Source organism: Sus scrofa, chromosome 15, assembly GCF_000003025.6.
Source record: "Sus scrofa isolate TJ Tabasco breed Duroc chromosome 15, Sscrofa11.1, whole genome shotgun sequence".
Classification (NCBI taxonomy): Eukaryota; Metazoa; Chordata; class Mammalia; order Artiodactyla; family Suidae; genus Sus; species Sus scrofa.
In genome coordinates, this window is record NC_010457.5 from 77,575,761 (window position 1) to 77,599,153 (window position 23,393).

Sequence of the window (23,393 nt, forward strand, 5' to 3'; positions counted from 1 at the left end):
ATTATCAAATGGAAACTATTTTTATTCATTGATACTCTAGAAGGATTAAAATTATATGTGTATTTTTAAATAGGAATAAATGCATAGAAGACTCTAAAGGGAATTCTTTTAGCTATTTATTTGTTTAATAAATTACTTTGCTTTTATAATTTAAGTAACTGAAAACTGTTCACTCATAAAATATCTATTTTGTTTTAAGCGTAAGGAAATGGACTCAAATAATAAACTTTTCTTCATTCTTTCAAAAGATACTTGAGTTGGGATACTCCTCAAGAAGTCATTGCAATCAAGTCAGCTCAAAACAAAAGCTCAGCATTGGCCCGGCAGGTAGACATCTTTAAACATTCAATAAAATGAAGAATTTGTTTCCAGAGGAATTTGTCTGAAAATTTGTTATGAAAGAACTGATGATCTTTGATTTCTAAAGGACGCCATAAAAGTTGCATACCACAATTTAAGAAATTCTCTTCAAGCCACTCTGGGGAAGATTGTTTTATATTCTATAGTGAAAAGAAATTGGCTAAACCTTATTCTTCAAAGTAAGGGAGCTGTTGTCTTCAGGCAGAGAAATGGCTCAACATTTTCTGTTTGTTTTTTTTAGGGCCACACCCATGGCATATGGAGGCTCTTAGGCTAGGGCTTGAATTGGAACTGGCCTACACCACAGCCATAGCAATACCAGATCCTTAACCTACTGAGGAGGCCAAGGATCAAACCTACATCCTCATGTATGCAGTGGGGCTCGTTACTGCTGAGCCACTATGGGAACTTCCTGTTGATATTTTTAAAATTTCATTTAGCCATGTCAGTGTAACGCTATTTTGTAATGTTAAATGATATAACCATGATAACTATGTATCTTTTGATGAGGCTCTTTACTATTGGAATTCAAATTTATAGTATAAATTATATTGCATAATAATGTATTATAAATATGCTATATTTATATTATATTCATGTAAATATGTACTCATTTATATTATAACAATCATATAGTGTATACAATATATTTTGCTTTTAGTATGTAAAATATGTTTTTGTAAAATGTATTTTGTTGTTAAGAAATTTTTACTGTTAGGTTTACTTTTATAGATTTTTGTGTGTCATGCATTTTGTAGTGTCTGAAGAGCTAAAGGTTTAGTGGACATATTTTGAATATGTAGATCTTCCTGTTTAAGTAAATTTGCTATGTAGATAGAGGGATGTTTTCAACTCATGGAAGCAGTGTTTGGTTTTTTGGGATTTTTTTTTTGGTCTTTTTAGTGCTGGCTGTACCTGCACCATATGGAGGTTCTCAGGCTAGGGGTTGAATCGGAGCTGAAGCCACCAGCCTACACCACAGCCACATCAACTCAGGATCCAAGCCGAGTCTGCAACCTACACCACAGCTCCTGGTGACACTGGATTCTTAACCCACTGAGCAAGACCAGGGATCACCCGTGTCCTCATGGACATTAGTCGAGTACGTTTACTGGTTAGCCATGACGGGAACTCCCAGAATGTTTTTTTTTTAATTTAAAAAATTGTTTTAAATTGAAGTATTGTTGATGTATAATACTGTATAAGTTACAGGTGTACAATGTAATGATTCATTATTTTTAAAGGTTATATTCCATTTCTAGTTATTATAAAATATTGGCTTTATTCCCCAGTTGACCAGTGTACCCTTATAGCCACTTTTATACGTAATAGTTTGTACTTCTTAATCCCCTGCCCACATGTTGCCCCTCCCCACTTCCCTCTCCCCACTGGTAAGCACTAGGAAAACATTGGTTGTAAAGTACTCCTGAGAGCTGTCTATGATTTTAGTTTCTCCTTTTAGGCAGGCATTCAACAGCCTGTTTTGCTGTACCTTGCAGTGTTCCATGTGCTACCTTTCTCACTAATAGGGATTTTGGAAATCAACAAAAAGGTAAGAACTCATTTCTGATTTAATTGTAATATTAATTTTTGACAATGAGATGTAATGTCATTGTTTAATGATAGGTTTATTAAGTCTGTGGATTGGAAATGGTCCATTAACTATAAATGCTTGCTGATCTGGTTTGTTTCATATCAAAATACACGAGAACATTCGGGAAGAGAGCCTAATCATCCCTTCATCTTTCTGCATGTTTTTATGTTTCTCAAGTGGACAATGTTAAGTATCTGTGGTCATTAACAAAGCGCTGTTTTAAAAAATTATGAAATGAGTATTTTTTTCAGAGGGAATATTCCAAAGCTTGTTAAAATGATCATTAAAAAAGGTGGAAAGCTGCAACAAAGAGCCTTATTTTAATTATAAGGTATAGCTCTACCTTTTTATGAATTAAATATGTAAATTTTTCAACTCATTCAGTGTTGGGTTTTTTTGTTGTTGCCATTTTTCTTGATTTATAGGGTGATTATATGGAGAGAAAGAAAGGGCATATTTCTTTTGAGTAAAAGAATCAATAGTTATCTACTCTTCTTTAAAAAAATTGTTACTTAGACTGGGTAAATAGTTATTTATTGGTCTAGTCTACTAAAATTAAGCACCAGAAATACTATTGAGGCCAGATCTTGAGTGTCCACTAATATTCATGAGCAAACAAGATGAATGTATTTTTGAAAAATTTATATAAGCATAATATACTAAACGGCATAAAGGCATAATGATGTTAATTATTTATGGTTTGTTTTGTACCAGGTATTTTGAATATTTTACAGAATATGATAATAGTGTAACATAAAAAGTATTCAACTAGGTTAAGTGGCTGCCGAAATCCTAAAGGTAGTAAATGGAAAAGCCTAAGTTTGATTCCAAAGATTAAACCAAATTTTAAAATAGAATGTCTATTATAGTGTTCATTATTTGAAAAGTACATAGGAATTACTCCTTTTTAAAGTGAGGAATGAGGATAAGATAATAAAAAGTCATAGTAAGAACAAAGCAAACCGTATTTATTCTTTTAAGAGGTGACAGAAAACACAACTCAGTGAATTTAATTGTTCTCTTTGTGCTTGTCAATATACTTATTACAGTTTACAACAGGAATGAACACTTAGCAAAGTCATAAATTATTTCTATTCTTACATATTCAAATAATCATTTGAGGGATCTGATTTTGATTATGGTCATTTGAATTTAAGTAAATTTTTCACTTACCATGCTTAACAAGACTAACCAGAGGCCAGGCTCAGAATGTACTTTAAGCTATTTGTTGGGGTAGTAAATATCACTAAATGATTTATCTTGAGTAGAAACAGAAACAGATCCTCACTTATTTCTAATGAAGATCCTTCACTTATTCTTTCAGTGCTGTGAATATTTGCCTATGTTGGTTGGCTTTTGTTAAATATTAAAATAGGCACAGAATTAAGTTCTTTACCAGAGCTCTGTAGAGAATCATGACATAATCCTGTACATAGAAGAGAGACAGAAAGGGCAAAGCGTTACAGTCAACTAGGCTAAATGTCTTTGTATGTATTTGGTCTTTAACATATTTGGTTTTTATGTGTCTAAAAAATCAAACAGTATTAGATATTTAAAGAACAGGTAATGATAAAATTCTGGAGTTAGTTGGTTTTTATTAGAATTATGTTCCTAGACCCAATCATTTCATCTCTAGCTTAAAAATGTCCTTTTATAGATAACATTTTACCCTAAAGGAATATATCCCTGTACTTACTCAACTATGCATATCCTGCATGGTGGTATTAAATAGACTCAGTTTACACCTATGTCCATGAGGAAAAGGATTTGTTATTTAAAGATTGACAAAACAGTGAAGCAAATGGATGAAGCAAATGAATGCTGTGGCATCCTTTTGAGGGGTTTGTGCTGCACTCCCATAGTGCTTCAGTTTGAGACCCCAGTGGCTTCCGCTCATGCCTAATAACACCTTAGCTTCAAGTTTCTGAATTATAATTATGATATAATGTTAGGCAGCAGTGTTATAGGGATTACTTGAGTATTAAGCAGATACACAAACACTGTAAACACTCAGAGGATTGGCCTTCTGGTCTTTTCTCAGGTGATATCTACCTTTCCCCTCAGATTTTCGGGAACGTTACAGATGCCACCTTGTCTCATGGAATACTGATTGTGATGTATAGCTCAGGACTGGTCAGACTTTATAGCTTCCAAGCCATCACTGAACAGGTAAAGAAAACTGAAAGTTGCCATATCATACTTAAGGTGTAGACTGAAGTATGATTTTTTTTTTAATGGGATGTTTTTAAAGTAAGGCACTTGTGTAGATTGCAACTCTACAAAACTGTAAAAATGCAGAAAGACAAAGTAACCTTTAAAAGAGGGGTGGGAAGATAAACAAGAAAGGCCCTTGAATAAATAAAGCCATTTCCTCTGTCATATACATGTCAATTTGATTTTTTTCTCTCCAGACAGCAAATAAGTAGGTGCTAAAGCCACCATTTTTTGTTTTGTTTTGTTTTTAGTTCATGCAACAGAAACTTGACTTAGGGTGTGCATGCAGATGGGGTGGGACTACTGGAACTGTAGGAGAGGCTCCTTTTGGCATTCCTTGTAATATTAAAATCACAGGTATGGCTACAATATAGTACTTTTTTCACCTTAAAAATTAAGTGGTTATATTAGTATTTATTAATTGTATCATCCAAATGTTTTTCTCATAATTTAATTATAAATTCCATTCATTTTACTCCTATACAGAGTATTCCTTGCTTTTGAATAGGTGTCCACAAAAATCTGTTATTCATTGACATAAAGGCCTGGGGATGCTGGACTTTGGTTGGCCAGAGATCAGTGACCTTTGGCAAGTTACTTTACCTTTCAGTCCTTGATTTCCTTATTTGCAAAATAATAAGTTGCAGCAAATGATACCATCTTAGTTCCTTTATAACTTGAAATTTTACAAGTCTGTGAAATTTACCCAACTTAAAAATCAACAGGGTTCTCTTGTGGTGCATCAGGTTAATCATGTAGCATTGTCACTGCTACAGCTCAGATTTGATCTCTGGCCCAGGAACTTCCATATGCCATGCGCACAGCCAAAAAAAAAAAAAATTAACAAAGTACAAAAAAGAAAATTATACATAATTTTATAAATATAATAAAAATGTTCTATATTTAACTAGCTTATCAAATTCATCAGTTTATTAAAAAAGAAATCACCTACTACTCAAATAAACCATGACTTACCAGAGTTTGTCTCAGCAAAACTGGGATAAATTAATGCAAATAGGTATAAAAATCATGTGGATAAATAAAATATATTTTTTACCATAATTTTTATCCTTGTTTAGGTCATTAAGAACCATTATCATGTTGAGGACATTTCCTTTTACTTCTAGCCAATAAACACATATTTAGGTGAAACTCCAAAGGTTTTTCTAACATGGGTCAAATAAGGCAATAATTTTTTTCTGTTATTATTAACATTGTATCATCAACAGATCAAGAAACAAATGAAAGATTTAATTGTGACAAAGATGTTCTTTTTTTTTTAAATCTTTTCTAGGCCCTCACCAGCAGCATATGGAGGTTCCCAGGCTAGGGGTCGAATCGGAGCTGTAGCCGCCAGCCTACACCACAGCCACAGCAACACGGGATCCGAGCTGCGTCTGTGACTACACCACAGCTCACGGCAACGCTGGTTCCTTAACCCACGAGCAAGGCCAGGGATTGAACCTGAAATCTCATGGTTTCTAGTCAGATTCGTTAACCACTGAGCCACAACAGGAACTCCCAAGATGTTCTTTTTATTAGTAACTGACAAACTATAAAAAGCAGAGAGGAGCTATCATGGCTCAGCAGTGATGAACCTGACTAGTATCCACGAAATGCAGGTTTGATCCCAGGCCTTCCTCAATGGGTTAAAGGATCTGGTGTTGCTGTGAGCTGTGGTGTAGGTTGCAGACAAGGTTTGGATCTGGCATCACTGTGGCTGTGGCTGTGGCAGTGGCGTAGGCCGGCAGCTGTAGCTCTGACTCAGCCCCTAGCCTGGGAACCTCCATATACATGTGTGCGGCCCTAAAAGGACAAAAAACAATCAGAGTCCAGTATAGCCAATTAAGTTATCCGAGAGGCTCAAAATACTCAAGTTTTGGAGTTCCCACTGGGTTAAGGATCCAGTATTGTCTCTGTGGAGGCTCTGGTTGCTGCTGAGGTGCAAGTTCGATCCCCAGCCCAGGAACTTCCATATGCCACAGGTGTGGCCCAAAATAAATAAATAAATATAAATTTTAAAAAATAAATCACATTGTTAGATGTCTTGGACAAGCTGAATTAGGCAGTTTTGTGAAAACTCTGCTTTGGCAATACCTCCTAAATTTGATACAAATTCACTAGTAGGAATCTATTAAGAATTTTAAAACGGTAGGCCCCAGTAGTACCTAAATTGAATTATTTTATTTATTTATTTATTTTTTATCTTTTTTTTTTTTTTTGTCTTTTTAGGGCTGCACCCATGGCATATGGAGGTTCCAGGCTAGGGGTCAAATCAGAGCTGTAGCTGCCAGCCTACACCACAGCCATAGCAACTTAAATTGAATTATTTTGAAGAGAATTTACTACAATGGCAGCATTGTTCTCATTGAAATGCAGTTAACAAGCAAGTAAAACAAAGAACAGGGTGACAAAGAAAGCTCATAGACCCTTTGATTGTGCCGTGATTTTGGTCCTGTTTGTAGAGAGATTGGCTTTGAAATCACAGTCTTATTCTGCTATTGGTAAGAGTGAAATTCCACTGTAACCAATGGTATGATAATGAGTAAATTACTTAACCTCTCTGGGCCTCACTTTTATCAACCTTAAAATAATAACGTTTCAAAATATGATCTATAAAATCATGAGCCATTGTAAAACAATACAGTGATTGTTGGATGTTTGGCTAATAAAAGTAGCATGTTATATAGGAAACTTTGAGTATTTTTTCATACCATATTGACTGAAATCCTGTTTATTTCTCCAGTTCTGTTTTTCAGGGTCATTAACGTCTATACAAAATAATGTTCATTTTAACTTTAAATATTTTTTTTAATGCAAAGCAGTTCATTTTCATTACGTAAAAACTAGGAAATAATGATAAACAAAATAAAGTTTTAAACAGTCATAGTGTTCCTGCATAGAGTTAACTGTTATCACCTGTGTGGGGTTTTTTTGTAATCTTATAATGTATATATTTCTATATGTCTAAAACCAAAAAAAAAATCATGCTGTGAATACGCTTTCGTAACTTGCCTTTTAAAAAATCAGTTCTGTTGAAGTATAATTTATATGCACTTAAATGCACTCATTTTAACTGTACAGTTTGAGTTTTGCCAAATGTTTATATCCATGAAACCACCACTACAATCAAGACTTAGAATTTCTTCATCACTCCAAAATGTTCCTCTGTGCCCTTTCCAGTTAATCTCCTTCCTATTCCCAGTCTTAGGCAACCAGTGAAACTGCCTTCTTTCACTCTGGATTTCTAGAGTTTCATATAAATGGAAGCATGTGACAAGTCCTTTTTTTGTCTGGCTTCTTTCACTCACCATATTACTTTTGAGATCCATCGCATATTATTGCACATATCTGTAGCCTAACCAGCTTTTAAATGTTAATATATTACAAACATTAATTTTCATCTAGATTATTTAATAGATGGTGTTAGGAAATCAAAAAAGTTGGAGTCCTATATTACTCTTTACATCAAAATAAATAATAGATGGATTAAAGTTCTATAAAAACTTGGAGAATCATTTTATCTCAGAATTGAGAAGAACTTTCTGACACAAAACCCAGAGACATTAAAGGGATTGATAATTTGCTTACATAAAAATAAAGTGCTGCAGGGCAAAAACAAAAACAAAAATTAAAACACACAAGGGAGTTCCTGTCGTGGCACAGTGGTTAACGAATCCGACTAGGAACCATGAGGTTGCGGGTTCGTTCCCTGCCCTTGCTCAGTGGGTTAAGGATCTGGCGTTGCCGTGAGCTGTAGCGTAGGTCGCAGACGTGGCTCGGATCCCGCGTTGCTGTGGCTCTGGTGTAGGCTGGTGGCTACAGCTCCGATTTGACCCCTGGCCTGGGAACCTCCATACGCTGCGGCAGTGGCCCAAGAAATAGCAAAAAAAAAAAAAAGACTAAAAATAAAAAAACTAAAACACACAAACCAACTCAAAAATCAAACTACAAACAGGACATATTTGTAGTGTATATAAGGGGTAATTTACTCATTATATACAAATTCTGCAGATCAGTAAGAAAAAGTGACAACACAAAAACAACAACAAAAAATGAGCAAAGGATATTGTTCAAAAGAAGAGGAACTATCAATGACTTTTAATTAGGGGAGGACAAAGCCCAATGTCACTGATAAGAGAAGTACAAATTAACATTATCATAAGATACTTCTTTTTAGTTTCTCAAATATCAAAATGTTAGGTTACAGGGTTGATGAAAGCCTAGAAGAGTCACTTTCAGTTACTTTTGGAGTCTCTTGTGAAAAACAGTTTTGTCAGTATGTATCAAAATTTTAAATGCATATAGTCTTCAAACACTTACATTTCTAGGAATTTACCCCAGCTATGTTCACATGTGTACAAATGACAACTGTACAATTACAGCATTGTTTCTTACAGCAGAAGTTTGGAAATAATGTGTACATTGATAGGTGACGTTAGTATTATTTCATTGTTTGGCTTTGTCATAAATTTAATTGTTAAAAAGAAACCGGAATTATTTTTACATGGGTAGAGAGCAATTTCCAATATAAGTGGAAAAAAAGGAGTACAAAACTGTGTAATAAAAAGCCTTATTTTGGATTTTGCCAGTGGCTCAGCAGATTAAGGATCCAGCATTGTCACTGCTGTGGCTGAGGTTTGATCTCTAGCCCCTTGACTTCCACATGCCATGGAGGTGGCCAAAAAAAAAAAAGCCTCATTGTGTTTAAGTATTCATATGCATGTATTAAAAGTGCGTGTGTGTGTGTATATATATATATATATATATATATATATATAAGCTTATGCTTTTAGGATTGCTTGAAATATCTGGAAGGACACACAGAAACCTGATAAATAGTAGTTACCTCTGGGGGATATAAATGAAAAGAAGACTTGAGTTTTCGTTATATTTCTTCAGATGCTTTTCGAGTCAGTGCTTGTATTCCCATTGCTAGGAAGTGGTCCTGTGTATATGTGTACACACACTAAGCAACTCGAGGTTTCAAGAACTTGATTTATACCATTTTATGCTTGAACTTTAAATTTATTTAATTAGTTTACTATGGACATTTAGGTTGTTTTTAATTTTCTGTGACTATAAACAGGTCAGGAATATTCCTGTAACTATTAATAATCCTAAAATTTCCTCACCACAGACTTGAAATCAGCCATTCTCTGAGAATTCCTTGGCCCTTTCAATTGACCATGGTATTAGAGATCAAAATTTGGGCTCCTGGGGCTAATGGGGACCCATCAGAGTTGTGGTGAGCAGAGTCCTGCTACTGCTTTGGGGCCATTTTTAGCAATTGCTGAGAAAAGTATTTCTTTTTATTTATTTATTTGGTCTTTTTGCATTTTCTAGGGCCACACCCGTGGCATTTGGAGGTTCCCAGGCTAGGGGTCTCATCAGAGCTGTAGCCACTGGCCTACTCCAGAGCCACAGCAACGCCAGATTCCTAATCCACTGAGCAAGGCCAGGTATTGAACCGCAACTTCATGATTCCTAGTCGGATTCGTTAACCACTGAGCCACGACGGAAACTCTGAAAAGTATTTCTTTTTAAACACATGTTTTTGCATTGATTTTTGTTCTATTTTGAATTCCTATTTTCTCTGCAACATACCTACTTAAATTTTAACCCCCAATTCAAACTCTAACTGTATTTTTTCTTTTTATAATTCTTAGTTTCCTCACTGACCATCATTTGATAGCCACCATATTATCATATATTATGTTTGTATTTCTTTCATAATTTACCTTTTGGTGTCCTTTGCCCATTTTTCTGTTGGGGTACTCATAGTTTTCTTATTATTTAAAAAGACCTCTAGGAAGTTCCTGTCTTGGCCCAGTGGTTAACAAATCCAACTAGGAACCATGAGGTTGCGGGTTCCATCCCTGGCTTTGCTCAGTGGGTTAAGGATCCAGCGTTGCCGTGAGCTGTGGTGTAGGTCACAGACGTGGCTCGGATCCTGTGTTGCTGTGGCTGTGGTGTAGGCCAGTGGCTATAGCTCCGATTCAATGCCTAGCCTGGGAACCTCCATATGTGCGGGAGCGGCCCAAGAAATGGCAAAGAGACAAAATAATAATAATAATTAATAAATAAATAAAAATAAAAAAATTAAACGATCTCTAAGAATATTACCTTTTCTTTAAAAGTTTAATGAAAGGGCACTTTATATATGTTTGATATATTTATACCTGTCTCTTCTTTCTTCTCAAGATTGTCAGTTTGTAAACTCAACTTTTCATCATTTTTTTCCTTTGTAAAGCTCTAAGTAGTAAATTGCCCTTATGAAGAGGCCTAATAAGGCACACACTTTTTTTTTTTTTTTTTTTTTTTTGTCTTTTTGCTATTTCTTGGGCCGCTCCCGTGGCATATGGAGATTCCAGGCTAGGGGTCGAATCGGAGCTGTAGCCACCAGCCTACACCAGAGCCACAGTAATGCGGGATCCGAGCCACGTCTGCGACCTACACCACAGCTCACGGCAACGCCGGACCCTTAACCCACTGAGCAAGGCCAGGGACCGAACCCGCAACCTCATGGTTCCTAGTCGGATTCGTTAACCACTGCGCCACGACGGGAACTCCGCACACTTCTGTATGTAACATGTGACTCTTCAGTGAATGGTCTCCCTAAGACAAGTTTCTTTACTGACAGTGGTAGCCTCATAAAACCAAAAAATTAAACTCTCAGGTTAGAGGGGTCAGCAAACAACATGTAGATCAGCCACCTTCCAAACACACTCAAATGGTGTTTCATAAGGGCTTCCCAAAGGAATTCTGGTCTTCTAAAGCAGCAGAATGTATTGCTCCAAAAGTAAATCAGTTATGCTCTACCTAAAATTAATTGTCATCAAAGAAGGCTAGGATTAGTAACATGTGCACTAACATGTTAGTTAGTTCATTAATAACATTAACACTAACAGATAGTTCTTTTGTAGTGTCAACCTCTGAAAGACAATGGCTGTTTGGACGTGTCTAAACTACCTTAAAATTAACCCATCTCATAATTATATGACAGTAGTGACTATCCTTTGGTAAAGCTTCCGCTGTGACAGAACCCACCCTAAGCAGTGGTTAATGAATCTGACTAGGAACCATGAGGTTGCAGGTTCGATGCCTGGCCTTGCTCAGTGGGTTAAAGATCCAGCTATTTGATACCACTTCCAAAGTGGAAATCTTTTTTTTTTTTTTTTTTTTTTTTTTTTTTTTGTCTTTTTGCCTTTTCCAGCGCTGCTCCCGCAGCATATGGAGGTTCCCAGGCTAGGGGTCTAATCTGAGCTGCACTGTAGCCGCCAGCCTATGCCACAGCTCACGGCAACACCAGATCGTTAACCCACTGAGCAAGGCCAGGGATCGAACCCGCAACCTCATGGTTCCTAGTCGGCTTTGTTAACCACTGAGCCATGATGGGAACTCCCAAAGTGGAAATCTTAAACACTTCTCTTGTAAAGTTTGCTTAAGTATAACCTGTTAGTCTAGAATATGAAATTCCTCACATTTGAAGAAATTATTAGACCTAATTACCTTTTTGGATTGTTGTGAAAGTTGGAAATAGTATCTAATCCTTATAGATAGTAGGTGCTTATTAAATGGCAGCTGCATTTATTTGGTCTACTTTGTCATTTTTTGTCACCATAAGCACCTTCAGCCCACTTTTTATCTCCATCCAGTTTCATGTCACACATATCCTCAAAACAGATGTCTAGAAAGTTGACTCATAACAGTTATTTCCTACCAGCTTTTTCTTTTCTTAGAAGTAAGCCTCTTACTTCAATTGTATTTTATTCCCTTGAACATAGTAATTTTTCATTAATGGAAATTCATAGGTGATGCATGCAAAGAAAGGTTGAATCCAGTTAATGAATGTTCCAAGTATTCCAGAACAAAGAAGCTAATAAATTCCTTTTGCCCATCTTTACAGACACACCACCACTGCTCTTTGAGGTGTCCTCCCTAGAGAATGCTTTTCAGATTGGAGGCCATCCTTGGCACTACATCATCACACCTAATAAGAAGAAACAGAAAGGAGTTTTCCATATTTGTGCCCTCAAGGACAATTCCTTGGTAAATCCTGGTGATCAGACTTTAGTAGTAAATTTATATCGGAAATTCCTTATTCTCTGCTTTTCTAGTTGGTACCCATTCCTATGAATTACTTTTTTGTTTGTATTAATAATTTGTAAACAATCTAAAGTACAGAAGAGTACAAAGAATATAACAACACTGTACATACTACCCAGAATTTTAAAACATTAACATTTGAATATTCTCAGGGCACCAAAGATTTATTAGTTTTTTTTCTTACCAGTCTCCTTGATCCCATGTAAAACATCTCTGAAGCTCTATGGAGGGAATTGTTGGAATATATTCAGGCTGTCTCTGAAATTACTGGCGGAATGTGTTTTTGGTTCTACTGCTTTGTGGTTTGTTGCTCTTTGCCTTCCAGAGCAGATCCAGATGGAATTCTGTTGGTCACAATATAAGCATTAAAACACTTTTGAGTTTTGGAGTTCCCATTGTAGCGCAGTGGAAATAAATCCGACTAGTATCCATGAGGTTGCGGGTTCCATCCCTGGCCTCGCTCAGTGGGTTAAGATTCTGGCGATGTCATGAACTGTGGTGTCAGTCGCAGACGCAGCTCAGATCCCACATTGCTTGCTCTGGCCTAGGCCGGCAGCTGTAGCTCCAATTCGACCCCCAACCTGGGAACCTCTATGCCGTGGGTGTGGCCCTAAAAAGACTAAAAAAAAAAAAAAACCGCACTCTGTAAGTTTTCAAGGATATTTTTAAGTTATATATGGCAGAATAGAAAGAAAGGGTACATGGCAAGACAATAGAAATTTCTACCCCTTGAATTAATTCTTTAGTTTCTTTAAAAATATGATTTAGACATTGACTTATTTAATAAACATCATTTAGGGCCTGCCATGTGCCAGACTTGCTGGGGACGTATTCCCTTCCCACAGGGTGCTTACACTCTCGAAAGCAAACATGTAGATAAATAAGATGCAGTCCATTAAGTACAGTGATTGAGATAAGTGCTGAAGAGTGAGTGCACAGAGGGAGGTTCTATCTCTATTGTATATTGCTGTTTTAGTTTAGTTTGTTTCTGGAACTTCTGAGGCAGACTCAGCCTATTCTACGCCTTTTCTTCCAGAATCTTTCTTATCAGTCACTGTTAGATCCAGTAGCTATGAGAGTCACAGGTCGCCTATCACCACACTGAAGATCTGCACAGTCTTAGATCCAATTATCCATTTTCCTTGATGTCGTGGCCACCTGGGAATATTGTGTATAGTGTCTTGTTTTTTTCCATAAGAGCTTTGTTGCCTTCCTTTTTCTTACAAACTTATCACATGTGGCAGTTCCTGTTTGGCCCAGCCCAGTGCCTTCCTCCCTTATACCAAACTTTTGCATCCAGTCAAACCCTGCAGTTTACATTCTGGACAGTTAGTACCTAGTCTTCTAATATAAGAACTGATAATACATTTTCTTTTGTGTGTGTGTATAAAATGGCCTCGAACATCTACATCAGGTGTGCTGTCAAGTGGGCTCCTGTAATTACTGATTAACATTTAGTCAGTTCTGTATTTCAATATATTCTTAAATAATCGCTAAATCCAGGGGAGTTTTCAGTCCTTTTGCTGTACTACTTTGTTGCATTGATACTATCTTAATGATGTATATGCCCATTACCTCCCTACCTGTCAGTCAGGTAACCTCAGTTTAGGTAACCTCAAAACATATATGCAGGCAAACTGAAGGATTCAGAAAATGATTCATAGCCGTCTCTTAAACTGAGCTTCAAACTAACATTTGAGCAATAATAAACACTACAGAAGCTAGTAATAATGCTGCCTAGTATTTAACAAAAGAGAGATAATGTTTCATTTACGTGTTGTATTTAGATATTACAATAAAGAGAAGAGTCTCTTAAAGAAAGGTGTGTGTGTTGGGGGGTACCCACACAAACAGTATAAAAAAAGTTTTATGTTAAACAAAAGAACATTTGGAGCTAATGCCAAAATGGACACATTAATTTCACTGGTTGTAACCAAGATTTTTAATGGCATTGTTTTTCTTAGATGTAAAACGTAGTAATACCACCATTTCTATTAGAAAATGTTAGGATACTTATAAAAATTCTTGAAAAATTAAAGCTCATAATTTTTAATTGATACTTAAAAAGTATTAAATACCATTTAAAAAAAAAAGCATGGCATACAAAGCACTTGTGATGTGGCCCCAGCCTACCTCTTGACTAAACACTCTACTGCTTAGTTTAATTTTGTCTGCTACCCATGTTTGTGCACATGCTACATGTTTGTGCACATGCTCCTGTGCTTTTGATTTTGCTGTTTCTTCTTTGCAGCCATTTTCTTCTCATTTCAAGGCTAAGTTCAGGCTCTTGAAATTCTGTTTACCTAGGTTGGATGCTTGTTAATATCCTGTGTATGGCTTGACTGCTTTGTCTTTTATTTTTTGCTTTATTTTCTATTTGTGCTTCTCCCTTGAATATGAGCTTCTTGATGACAAAGATTATGCTTAATGGATGTCATGTGAATGCTTAGTGTGATACCTTAAATATAGTGTCCTGTGAGTATATGTGAATGGAGTTAATAATTTTACATGTCAGAAAATCTTATGAATATCTAATAGGAAAAATGGTATCGTTTCATTTATGTTGGAGAAATTACAGTAAATGATTCAGATAAAGCCAGTGAAGTTAATGTATCCATGCTGGTATTAGCCCCCAGTGCTACTGTGTATAAAGTAAAACATTTATGACATTATGTGAATATACCTGGAGGTATCTTTATTTTAATGTCTAAATATACTGACATGAAATAAATCACTCTGCTTACCTTAAATGCTAAGCAATCTTAAGGCATATCCTTAGCATCAGCATTTAATATCTGACTTAGCCAAGGAGATTTAATGACCTGTTTGGTCGCATGTTTATTTTTGTTCTATCCACTCTTCTGATTGACAGTTTGTTGGGGATGGGAAAGGGAGGAAGAAGTTATAGGGGGCTGCATGTACATAATTTTGGCAAAATTAAATAGTGGAAAATCCATGGATTTTGGAGTCTGATCTGCTGTTTAGTAGGTGCAGAACATTAAGCAAATGATTTATCCTCTTCATGACTCAGTTTCCTCATCCATAAAATGGAGATAATAGTATATGCTTTGAGTTGCTAAGATCAAAAGAAATAATGAGTATAAAACATCAAATACAGTACAGACACAAATTAGGTGCTCGAGATATGGTAACTGTTAAGTTATTATTTGTGAGGATTAATGTATGATGCATGGTTAATCTATGAAATTTCGGAATTTAAATGTTCTAGATTTCTCAATTTTGAGTGTCCTAGTTCAGCCCTAATACATACTGCAGTTCAACTTGTTAATATTTTCTCTTCCTTTTACCTTCGACTTAACTGATCTATCACTGTGTTAAATTTGCAGAATTATTTTATTTTCCCTTAATTTTTATTTTCAATACTTTGTCCCAATTTCAGGCCAAAAATGGGATCCAAGAAATGGAGTGTTGTTCTCTAGAATCTGACTGGATTTATTTCCATCCTGATGCTTCTGGTAGAATAATACATGTTGGCCCAAATCAGGTCAAGTGAGTATTTTCCTTTAAAGTTAAAAGTAGCTTTTGGTAGTATTTAGTGGCATCTTTATTTTTGTCAGCTACCTGTTGAGCCAGTTGAGGAAATAATTAACTTATGGTAGGGTGCTTCTGTAGAGACCAGCATGGAGAAAACCTGACTTTATTCTTTCAACCTCGTCATTGACTGTTTGAAAATAGTACATTTGACTAAGTTCTTTGATGGGTGAGAGATGATGTATTAGTGAAAGGAGATTACTGGTCAGTTCATCCTCATCAGGCCTTAATTCATTCTCAGGGATTATTGAGAGAGACGATTTATTTTTATTGTAAAAGACAGCATTACTTGCAGAGAAGCGTGAGGTTTTTTCAAGTAAAACTTGGTTTGTTGGGGGTATTTTTGGCCATGTGTGCGGCATGTGGAAGTTCCCCTGTCAGGGATAAAACCCAAGCCACAGGAGTGACAATTCCAGATCCTTATTAACTGCTAGGCTACCAGGGAGCTCCAGCCCTTGTTTTATTTTATTTTATTATTATTATTTTTTTTTTTTTGGTCTTTTTGCCTTTTCTAGGGCCACTCCCATGGCATATGGAGGTTCCCAGGCTAGGGGTCCAATTGGAGCTGTAGCCACCAACCTACACCAGAGCCACAGCAACGCAGGATCCGAGCCACGTCTGCAACCTACACCACAGCTCACGGCAACACCGGATCCTTAACCCACTGAGCAAGGGCAGGGATCGAACCTGCAACCTCATGGTTCCTAGTCGGATCTGTTAACCACTGAGCCACAACGGGAACTCCCCTTGTTTTGTTTTCATTACCCGCATCTTCCACACAGTTGACCTCACCTTCCTTTAAACACTCTTCATTTGGCTTCCCCAACACCACAGTGCTCCTGAATATTTTCCTCCCTCTCTTACCTTTCTTAGGATCCTTTCACGTTCTTCCTCTTCTACCCAGACTTTAATTGTTGGATGACCTCAGTCCTTAGACCTTCTTTTCTCACTCTTCATTATCTTTCTATATGATTTTTCTGTTTTATTCCTTGGCTCCAAAGATTATGTATGCCCCAAAACTCCAAAATATATATGTTAGCCCAAAGCTCTCATCTAAGCTTGTGTCATAAATCTGGAACCATTCTTGACACTCTCTTATCTTTTTGTCTTTCATCAGTCTACATATACTTAAAACGCCTGCATTCCCCACCACCTCTCTGTCACACACACACACACACCCCTGTATAGTCTGTCAGTGTAGTTTATTTTGCTACTGAATATTTCTTAAATCTGCCTCTTTCTGCCCTTGGCCACTACCACTATTTTGGTCAGACCATTGTCATCACAAGCCTATACTACAGTAAATAGCCTGCCTATAGGATTCTAAGAAACCACTTTTTACTCTTTTATGTCTGTTTTCTTCTCAGCAGCTAGAGTGATTTTTAGAAACATTAACGGATTATACATTAACCCTCTTTATGTCCTCCTGTTGCATTTGAGATAAAGACTGACACACTTGGAGTCCCCGTCATGGTGCAGCAGAAACAAATCTGACTAGGAACCATGAGGTTGCAGGTTCAATCCATGGCCTTCCTCAATGGGTTAAGGACCTGGCATTGCTGTGAGCTGTGTTATAGGTCATAGACGCAGCTTGGATCCTGCATTGCTTGTGGCTGTGGTGTAGGCCAGCAGCTGTAGCTCCAATTTGACCCCTAGCCTGGGAACCTCCATATGCCGCAGGTGCAGCCCTAAGAAGCAAAAAAAAAAAAAAAAAAAAAGACTGACTTACTTAACTGGTCTAAAAGATTCCTCCCACTCCGATTACATCAGTCATGCTGTCTTTTCAGAAAGCTGAAGATCTGGTCCTTCTGTTTGGAGCCGGTTTTCCCTACCTGTACTCCATCCTAATTTCTATTCATATTTTATGCCCTGTTAAATGTCCCTTTTTCAAAGAGTCCTTCCCTGATAGCCCTCATTAAGTTAGCTCTCCCATCATATTTTCATGGCATCCACTCTGTAATCCTCCGTAGAACTTAACAGCAATTTAAATTAATTATTTGTGTGATTATCTGTTGAAATACCTAACTTTGGAATCATGAACTCCATAACAACAGGAAATGAGTCTGTTTTGCTGACACCTATAACACTCGCACTGAGCACAGGTCTTAGTACAGAGTAGGTGCTCAGTATTTGTTGAATAAGAAGGGCAGTGTCTGCCTTCTTTATTTTTTTATACTTCATGACAATTAGTCTACTCTGAATCAATTACAAGGAGGATGAAGGTGCTTAAAAAAAAAAGATAATGAACTTTTACACAAGGTGGTAAAAACTGTGGTTAAACTTTAGTAAGCCTTACTCTTTTTTTTTTTTTTTTTTTTTTTTGCCTTTTTCCAGGGCCGCTTCCCACGGCATATGGAGGTTCCCAGACTAGGGGTCGAATTGGAGCTGTAGCTGCCAGCCTATGCCAGAGCCACAGCAACGTGGGATCCGAGCCGCATCTGCAACCTACACCACAGCTCACGGCAATGCCAGATCCTTAACCCACTGAGCAAGGCCAGGGATTGAACCCGCAACCTCATGGTTCCTAGTCGGATTCCTTAACCACTGCGCCATGATGGGAACTCCAGCCTTACTCTTAATGTTTGTTACCACTCATATTAGTTTGAGTCTAAGAAAATAAGGTCCACAGAGAGTTTGTTCCCTTTCTCCAGGTTTTGAAAGATAGCCAGTCTTAAATGTTGCCACTAATTAACTAATTAATGAATGTAAAATATAATCTAATTTCGTTGTCTGGCAAATTCTAAGACATCCAGTTCTCCCCAACCACAGCAGCAGCTTCTTGCTGCTGTTCTCTTTGCCTGCATTTGAGACTTTGGGATTTGAGGACATTGTATGTTTGATGCTTGTTAATGCTATGAACAGATTTGTGTGGGTGGTGAGAAAGTCATTTTATTTTCACTTGCTTAATAAGCTTGATCCCTGAGGCCATTTGCATTCAGAAAACCCAAATCTTTCAGTAAAATACTAAGAAAAAATAAAAATATTAAGTCATTTGCAGGTTTTTGTTTTTGTTTTTTGTCTTTTTTTTTTTTTTTTTTTTTTTTTTTTTTTTTTTTGCCATTTCTTGGGCCACTCCCGAGGTATATGGAGGTTCCCAGGCTAGGTGTCCAATCGGAGCTGTAGCCGCCGGCCTACGCCAGAGCCACAGCAACTCGGGATTCAAGCCGTGTTTGCAACCTCCACCACAGCTCATGGCAACACTGGATCCTTAACCCGCTGAGCAAGGCCAGGAATCGAACCTGAAACCTCATGGCTCCTAGTCGGATTCGTTAACCACTGCGCCACGTCGGGAACGCCAAGTCATTTGCAATTTTAAAATATTACTCTGTCATGAGGAGTTCTCGTCATGGCGCAGTGGAAATGAACCCGACTAGGAAGCATGAGGTTTCGAGTTAGATCCTGGCCTCCCTCAGTTGGTTAAGGATCTGGCATTGCCATGAGCTGTGGCTGTGGTCAGCAGCTATAGCTCTGATTAGACCCCTAGCCTGGGAACTTCCATATGCCACAGGTGCGCCCCCACCAAAAAAAAAAAAAATTACTCTTATCATGAAAACTCTTAGGTTAGGTTTTGTTGCTAATCCAGTCTGTATTATATTTAATTCAGGGTGTTGTTCATTGATACCTCGTTCTATATTCAGAAATAGAAATGTAATTATCTACCATAATGCCATTGCTAAAGCTGAAACATTAAAGATGCTGCAGGATAGCAGAGGGGAGGTTCTTTAAAATAGCTTTCATTAAGCCAGTTTGGAAGATGACATAAGCCTCAGCAGGCTGCTGCATTAGCACCTGCTGCCACAAGTCTTTATGTTTTTCCGTTTAACAAAACCTCTAAATTTAAAGAAATTTATGGACACAAGTTATCAGATATGAATATTTTGGGCTAATCAGGAGGAGAAGAGAACTAACTCACTGTTGTTACTGTAATTTTCATTTGTTGAGTTTCTTTTCAATAGTTCAGTTTTGACACTTTGATGGTATGTTGAGGTCTTAGGTTCTTAGAATCTTTTTTACTTTTTTCAGAGTTTTAAAACTAAGTGAAGTAGAAAATAATAGTGCCCAGCATCAGATCTCTGAAGATTTTGTCATTTTGGCTAACAGGGAGAAGAACAAAGTAAGTCTGGAGTACTTTAAAATCCTTTGTATATCACTGCCTTTCTATATAAGAATATAATATGCAAATATGTTTGCCTTTTAGTGTGGCTGAAAAGAACAGTACAGTCTGTTCGTTTTGACCTGGGTAGCCAGCCAGTCTTAGCCCATGTACCTAGGAGATTTGAAGAGAGTCGGTTGTACTGAGCTTATCTTTTGCTTAGTTTCTGTTTCCTTTCTGGGTTTCTCTTTAAGCTTTTATTGATGAATTATTATTGACCTTTGGGTTTGTTTAATTAATTGTGCAAATTTAGGGTAAGTTGGGGTAGATGTAAAGCTTTAAAAATCATCACCATTCTTTAGCTTCAGATGGTTTTTTTTTTCTTTAGCACACAGATTAAGAACATGAAGAAAATCATGCAGAGAGAAATTTCCAAAAGCAGATCCACTCTTTATTTGCTGTACTATTACTAAGGCAAAAATCAGAAAAGCAAATGAAGTAGTAACCTTTGTATTTATTTTTGCCTCTTTTGGTATTTTATCTATTAAAAACTTTAATGAAGTATTTTCACTAAGGGGAAGATCTGAAATCTGATTCAGAATTTTCTCATTGAGGGAAGAATTGTGGATGTTGGAGAAAGGTTGGTTAGTTTTAACAAAATTGTTAATAGAGTTTTGCCATTGACTACATATAATAGGACTTGTCATATCTTTTTATTTCTCTCCACACTATAGAATGAAAACTTACCCACTGTTACAGCTTCTGGACGGGTGGTAAAAAAAAGTTTTAACCTTCTGGATGATGACCCAGAACAAGAGGTATTACTTTAGCCAGAAATAATAAACTAAACTAGTATAACTTGCTGTGGGGTAGAGATGGGGTAGCTCCATGCGCCCTTAGTCTGTAGGACTGTGTGTGCTATTTGAACCAATTCATCCCTATCATCCTTCTCTTTTCTTTCTTTTTTTTTTTTTTTTTTAAGCTGTGCCTGTGGCATGTACAAGTTCTTGGGCCAGGATTCAAACCCCTCTGCCACAACAGCAACTGCAGAGACAATGCCAGATTACTCTGCTTCGCCACTAGAAAACTTCTCATCCTCTCTTTTCATAAGATTTTGTTTGCAGAAGCATTCAAAGGACCGAAATAATTGAAAACACTATTATTATTAGCTTACTGTTTTGTTTTATTAATGTGTATACTTCCTAGGGAAATCTTTTCATAGAAAATTATTGAGTTATATCCTGATGACTGTGGCTTTTGCCTTATTTTTCACTTGCTAGATGTAGATGTGTTTGTCGGTGTTCATAAGCCAGGGGAGGAGGGTGTGAGGGTGTGGTGAATCAGTTCAGCCTTTGGCCGCAACTTGACATTGCCAGTCACTGAGCTAATGCATTTTTACCCTTTCCTTTCAAAAAGCATTGGAAGTACTTATGAAATCAACTGAAAGTGATCGTATTTCAAATACATAGTCATTGCATAAATACTGAATCCATTTATAACTATATTGTTTGTATAACCATCTCTAGGTAGAAATATAGAGTGGACCTCTAAGGATGGTCTTTGAAAATCTTTTAAAATGGGCTGGAGGTGGTACAGTATGTGGCTACTCTCAAAAAAGCAAAAATATATATATTTATTCTTTTAGACCATAGGAATCTATTGAGAACAAAGCAGAAGCTTCCTATTTGGCATATAAAACTGGATTTAAGGAAAACATACCAGAAGTAGCAAGAGGTAGCAAGAATAAGAGCAGAGAAGTTAGTAGCAAAGAGAAAGATACTCTTCATTGTGAGATTAGAAAACAAAAACTTTTCACTTGTAAAGGAAAAGTTAAAAGGAGTTATAACTAAAATCCTGACACTCAGGCAGGAAGTCACACTTTGAAGTTTGACAAGGTAAGATGAAGACAAAAAAGTAAACAAAAGGAATCACTATGTAAATTTTTATGTCATCAGTGAATAAAGGCAGAAAATATAAATGGATTAAAAGGCAGTTTGACCAAATGTGAATGAAGGATTAGTATATGGTGCCTGCCAAGATGTGCCATCCCTGGATGGTGGACATGGATCTGCTTTCTCATGAGGCTGCTGGGGTCCAGGTTACCTTCCTTGAGACAGAGTTGTGGGGTTAGATTGTTCTCTCTTATCATCTTTACCATCGTTAGTCATTTCCAACTAACATTTCTTATCCCCGTCTTGCTCTATGGGTTGGATTTCAGTTCCTAATATTCTCCCTCAAGTACAAGCAGCCATTTTTGCTTTCTTAGGGAACCAAAACGAAAATGGAAAATAGAGTCAAAGTAGTCGTGTATGACGGGCTCTCAGTTCTTCTTGAAATGACTTGTGCTTTTCTGGTGTAAGCACCTTCTGAGCACGGCAGGCCGTCTTCAGTTCAGAACAGAACGTCGTACATTTCGTCCTGTCTGGAAACCAGTAAACATACTTGTCAGCAGCAGCAGTCGAAAACTTCCTTTGAATTTGGAGCTCTGGCTCACTATCATAATAGAGAATTTCAGTTTTGCTTTGGCTGAGAGCTACATGGACTTGGTTCTGTTCATCAAAATCTGTAGGCTACTATTTGATTCTTAAAAATCTTGGGAGTAGTGTTTTACTAGGCAGATAAGTGGAGACATTTCTATCAATGTTCCTACCCTTTCTTTTTTCTTTCTATGTATTTTTATAAGTAATAGAATAGTTAAGCCACAAATGTGGAAATAATACTAACTGGATTTTGCTCCTCTTTTCTTCTGCCTTATCCATCTATTCCCCAAGACTTTCAAAATTGTGGACTATGAAGATGAGTTGGATTTGCTTTCTGTGGTAGCCGTTACTCAAATAGATGCTGAAGGAAAAGCTCACCTGGATTTCCACTGTAATGAATATGGAACTTTACTTAAAAGCATTCCACTCGTGGAATCATGGGATGTGGTGAGTAGAGTCCATGGAATATGTAGTTGTAAGAGATTTCTTTGTGGGTGACATTTATTGGAACAGATGTTACTGCGTTCATGTCAGTCCAGGTTCACCTATACCAGTGATCACATGAAAGAGGTTATCATCCTATATGCAGGACAAAATGAGTACCTCTTCAGCCTTTCTCCCTTAGAGTAGAGGGTGCCTCCTTACCAGTGGCCTCAAAGATAAAGATTTATGTTTTGTTTTGTTTTTTCTGAGACATGCTGCCTATTTCCTTACCATGGTCTGGTTTTCTCCTATTTTATAAGTTTGGTAATGTTTTTTCAAACAAAAATAGACTGTGTTGAATCCCCACAGTTATTTAATAGAGACAAGTCTAAGCATGTAGCGATTTCAAGCATTCTTGGAAACATTTGTCTGCTCTTCTGAGTATTATAGAATATAAAAGTTATAAGGAACAGTAGATGTGACTTTATCCCATCATTGTTTTATCAGTGGAGAACCTGAAAGGTTTAGCAACTTGCCCATGGTCACGAGTGAAATAGCAGTAATCTTG

General features: G+C 37.0%; 1 protein-coding gene across 5 annotated transcripts in view; it reads left to right on the plus strand.

Annotated features, from left to right (window-relative positions):
• The window catches only part of DCAF17 (DDB1 and CUL4 associated factor 17), a 39,285-nt gene that overhangs the window by 11,132 nt on the left and 4,760 nt on the right, over window positions 1-23,393 (plus strand). Inside the window, exons 5-13 of one of the 5 annotated variants that reach the window (XM_005671955.3) lie at window positions 249-327; window positions 1,810-1,912; window positions 3,996-4,123; window positions 4,420-4,525; window positions 12,078-12,220; window positions 15,678-15,787; window positions 19,853-19,943; window positions 20,657-20,740; window positions 22,694-22,849. In XM_005671955.3, coding sequence (XP_005672012.1) covers window positions 249-327; window positions 1,810-1,912; window positions 3,996-4,123; window positions 4,420-4,525; window positions 12,078-12,220; window positions 15,678-15,787; window positions 19,853-19,943; window positions 20,657-20,740; window positions 22,694-22,849 — 1,000 coding nt within the window. The remainder of the gene's footprint in view (window positions 1-248; window positions 328-1,809; window positions 1,913-3,995; window positions 4,124-4,419; window positions 4,526-12,077; window positions 12,221-15,677; window positions 15,788-19,852; window positions 19,944-20,656; window positions 20,741-22,693; window positions 22,850-23,393) is intronic. The other 4 variants (XM_001928016.5, XM_013984269.2, XM_013984268.2 and 1 more) reach the window with 4 other exon arrangements.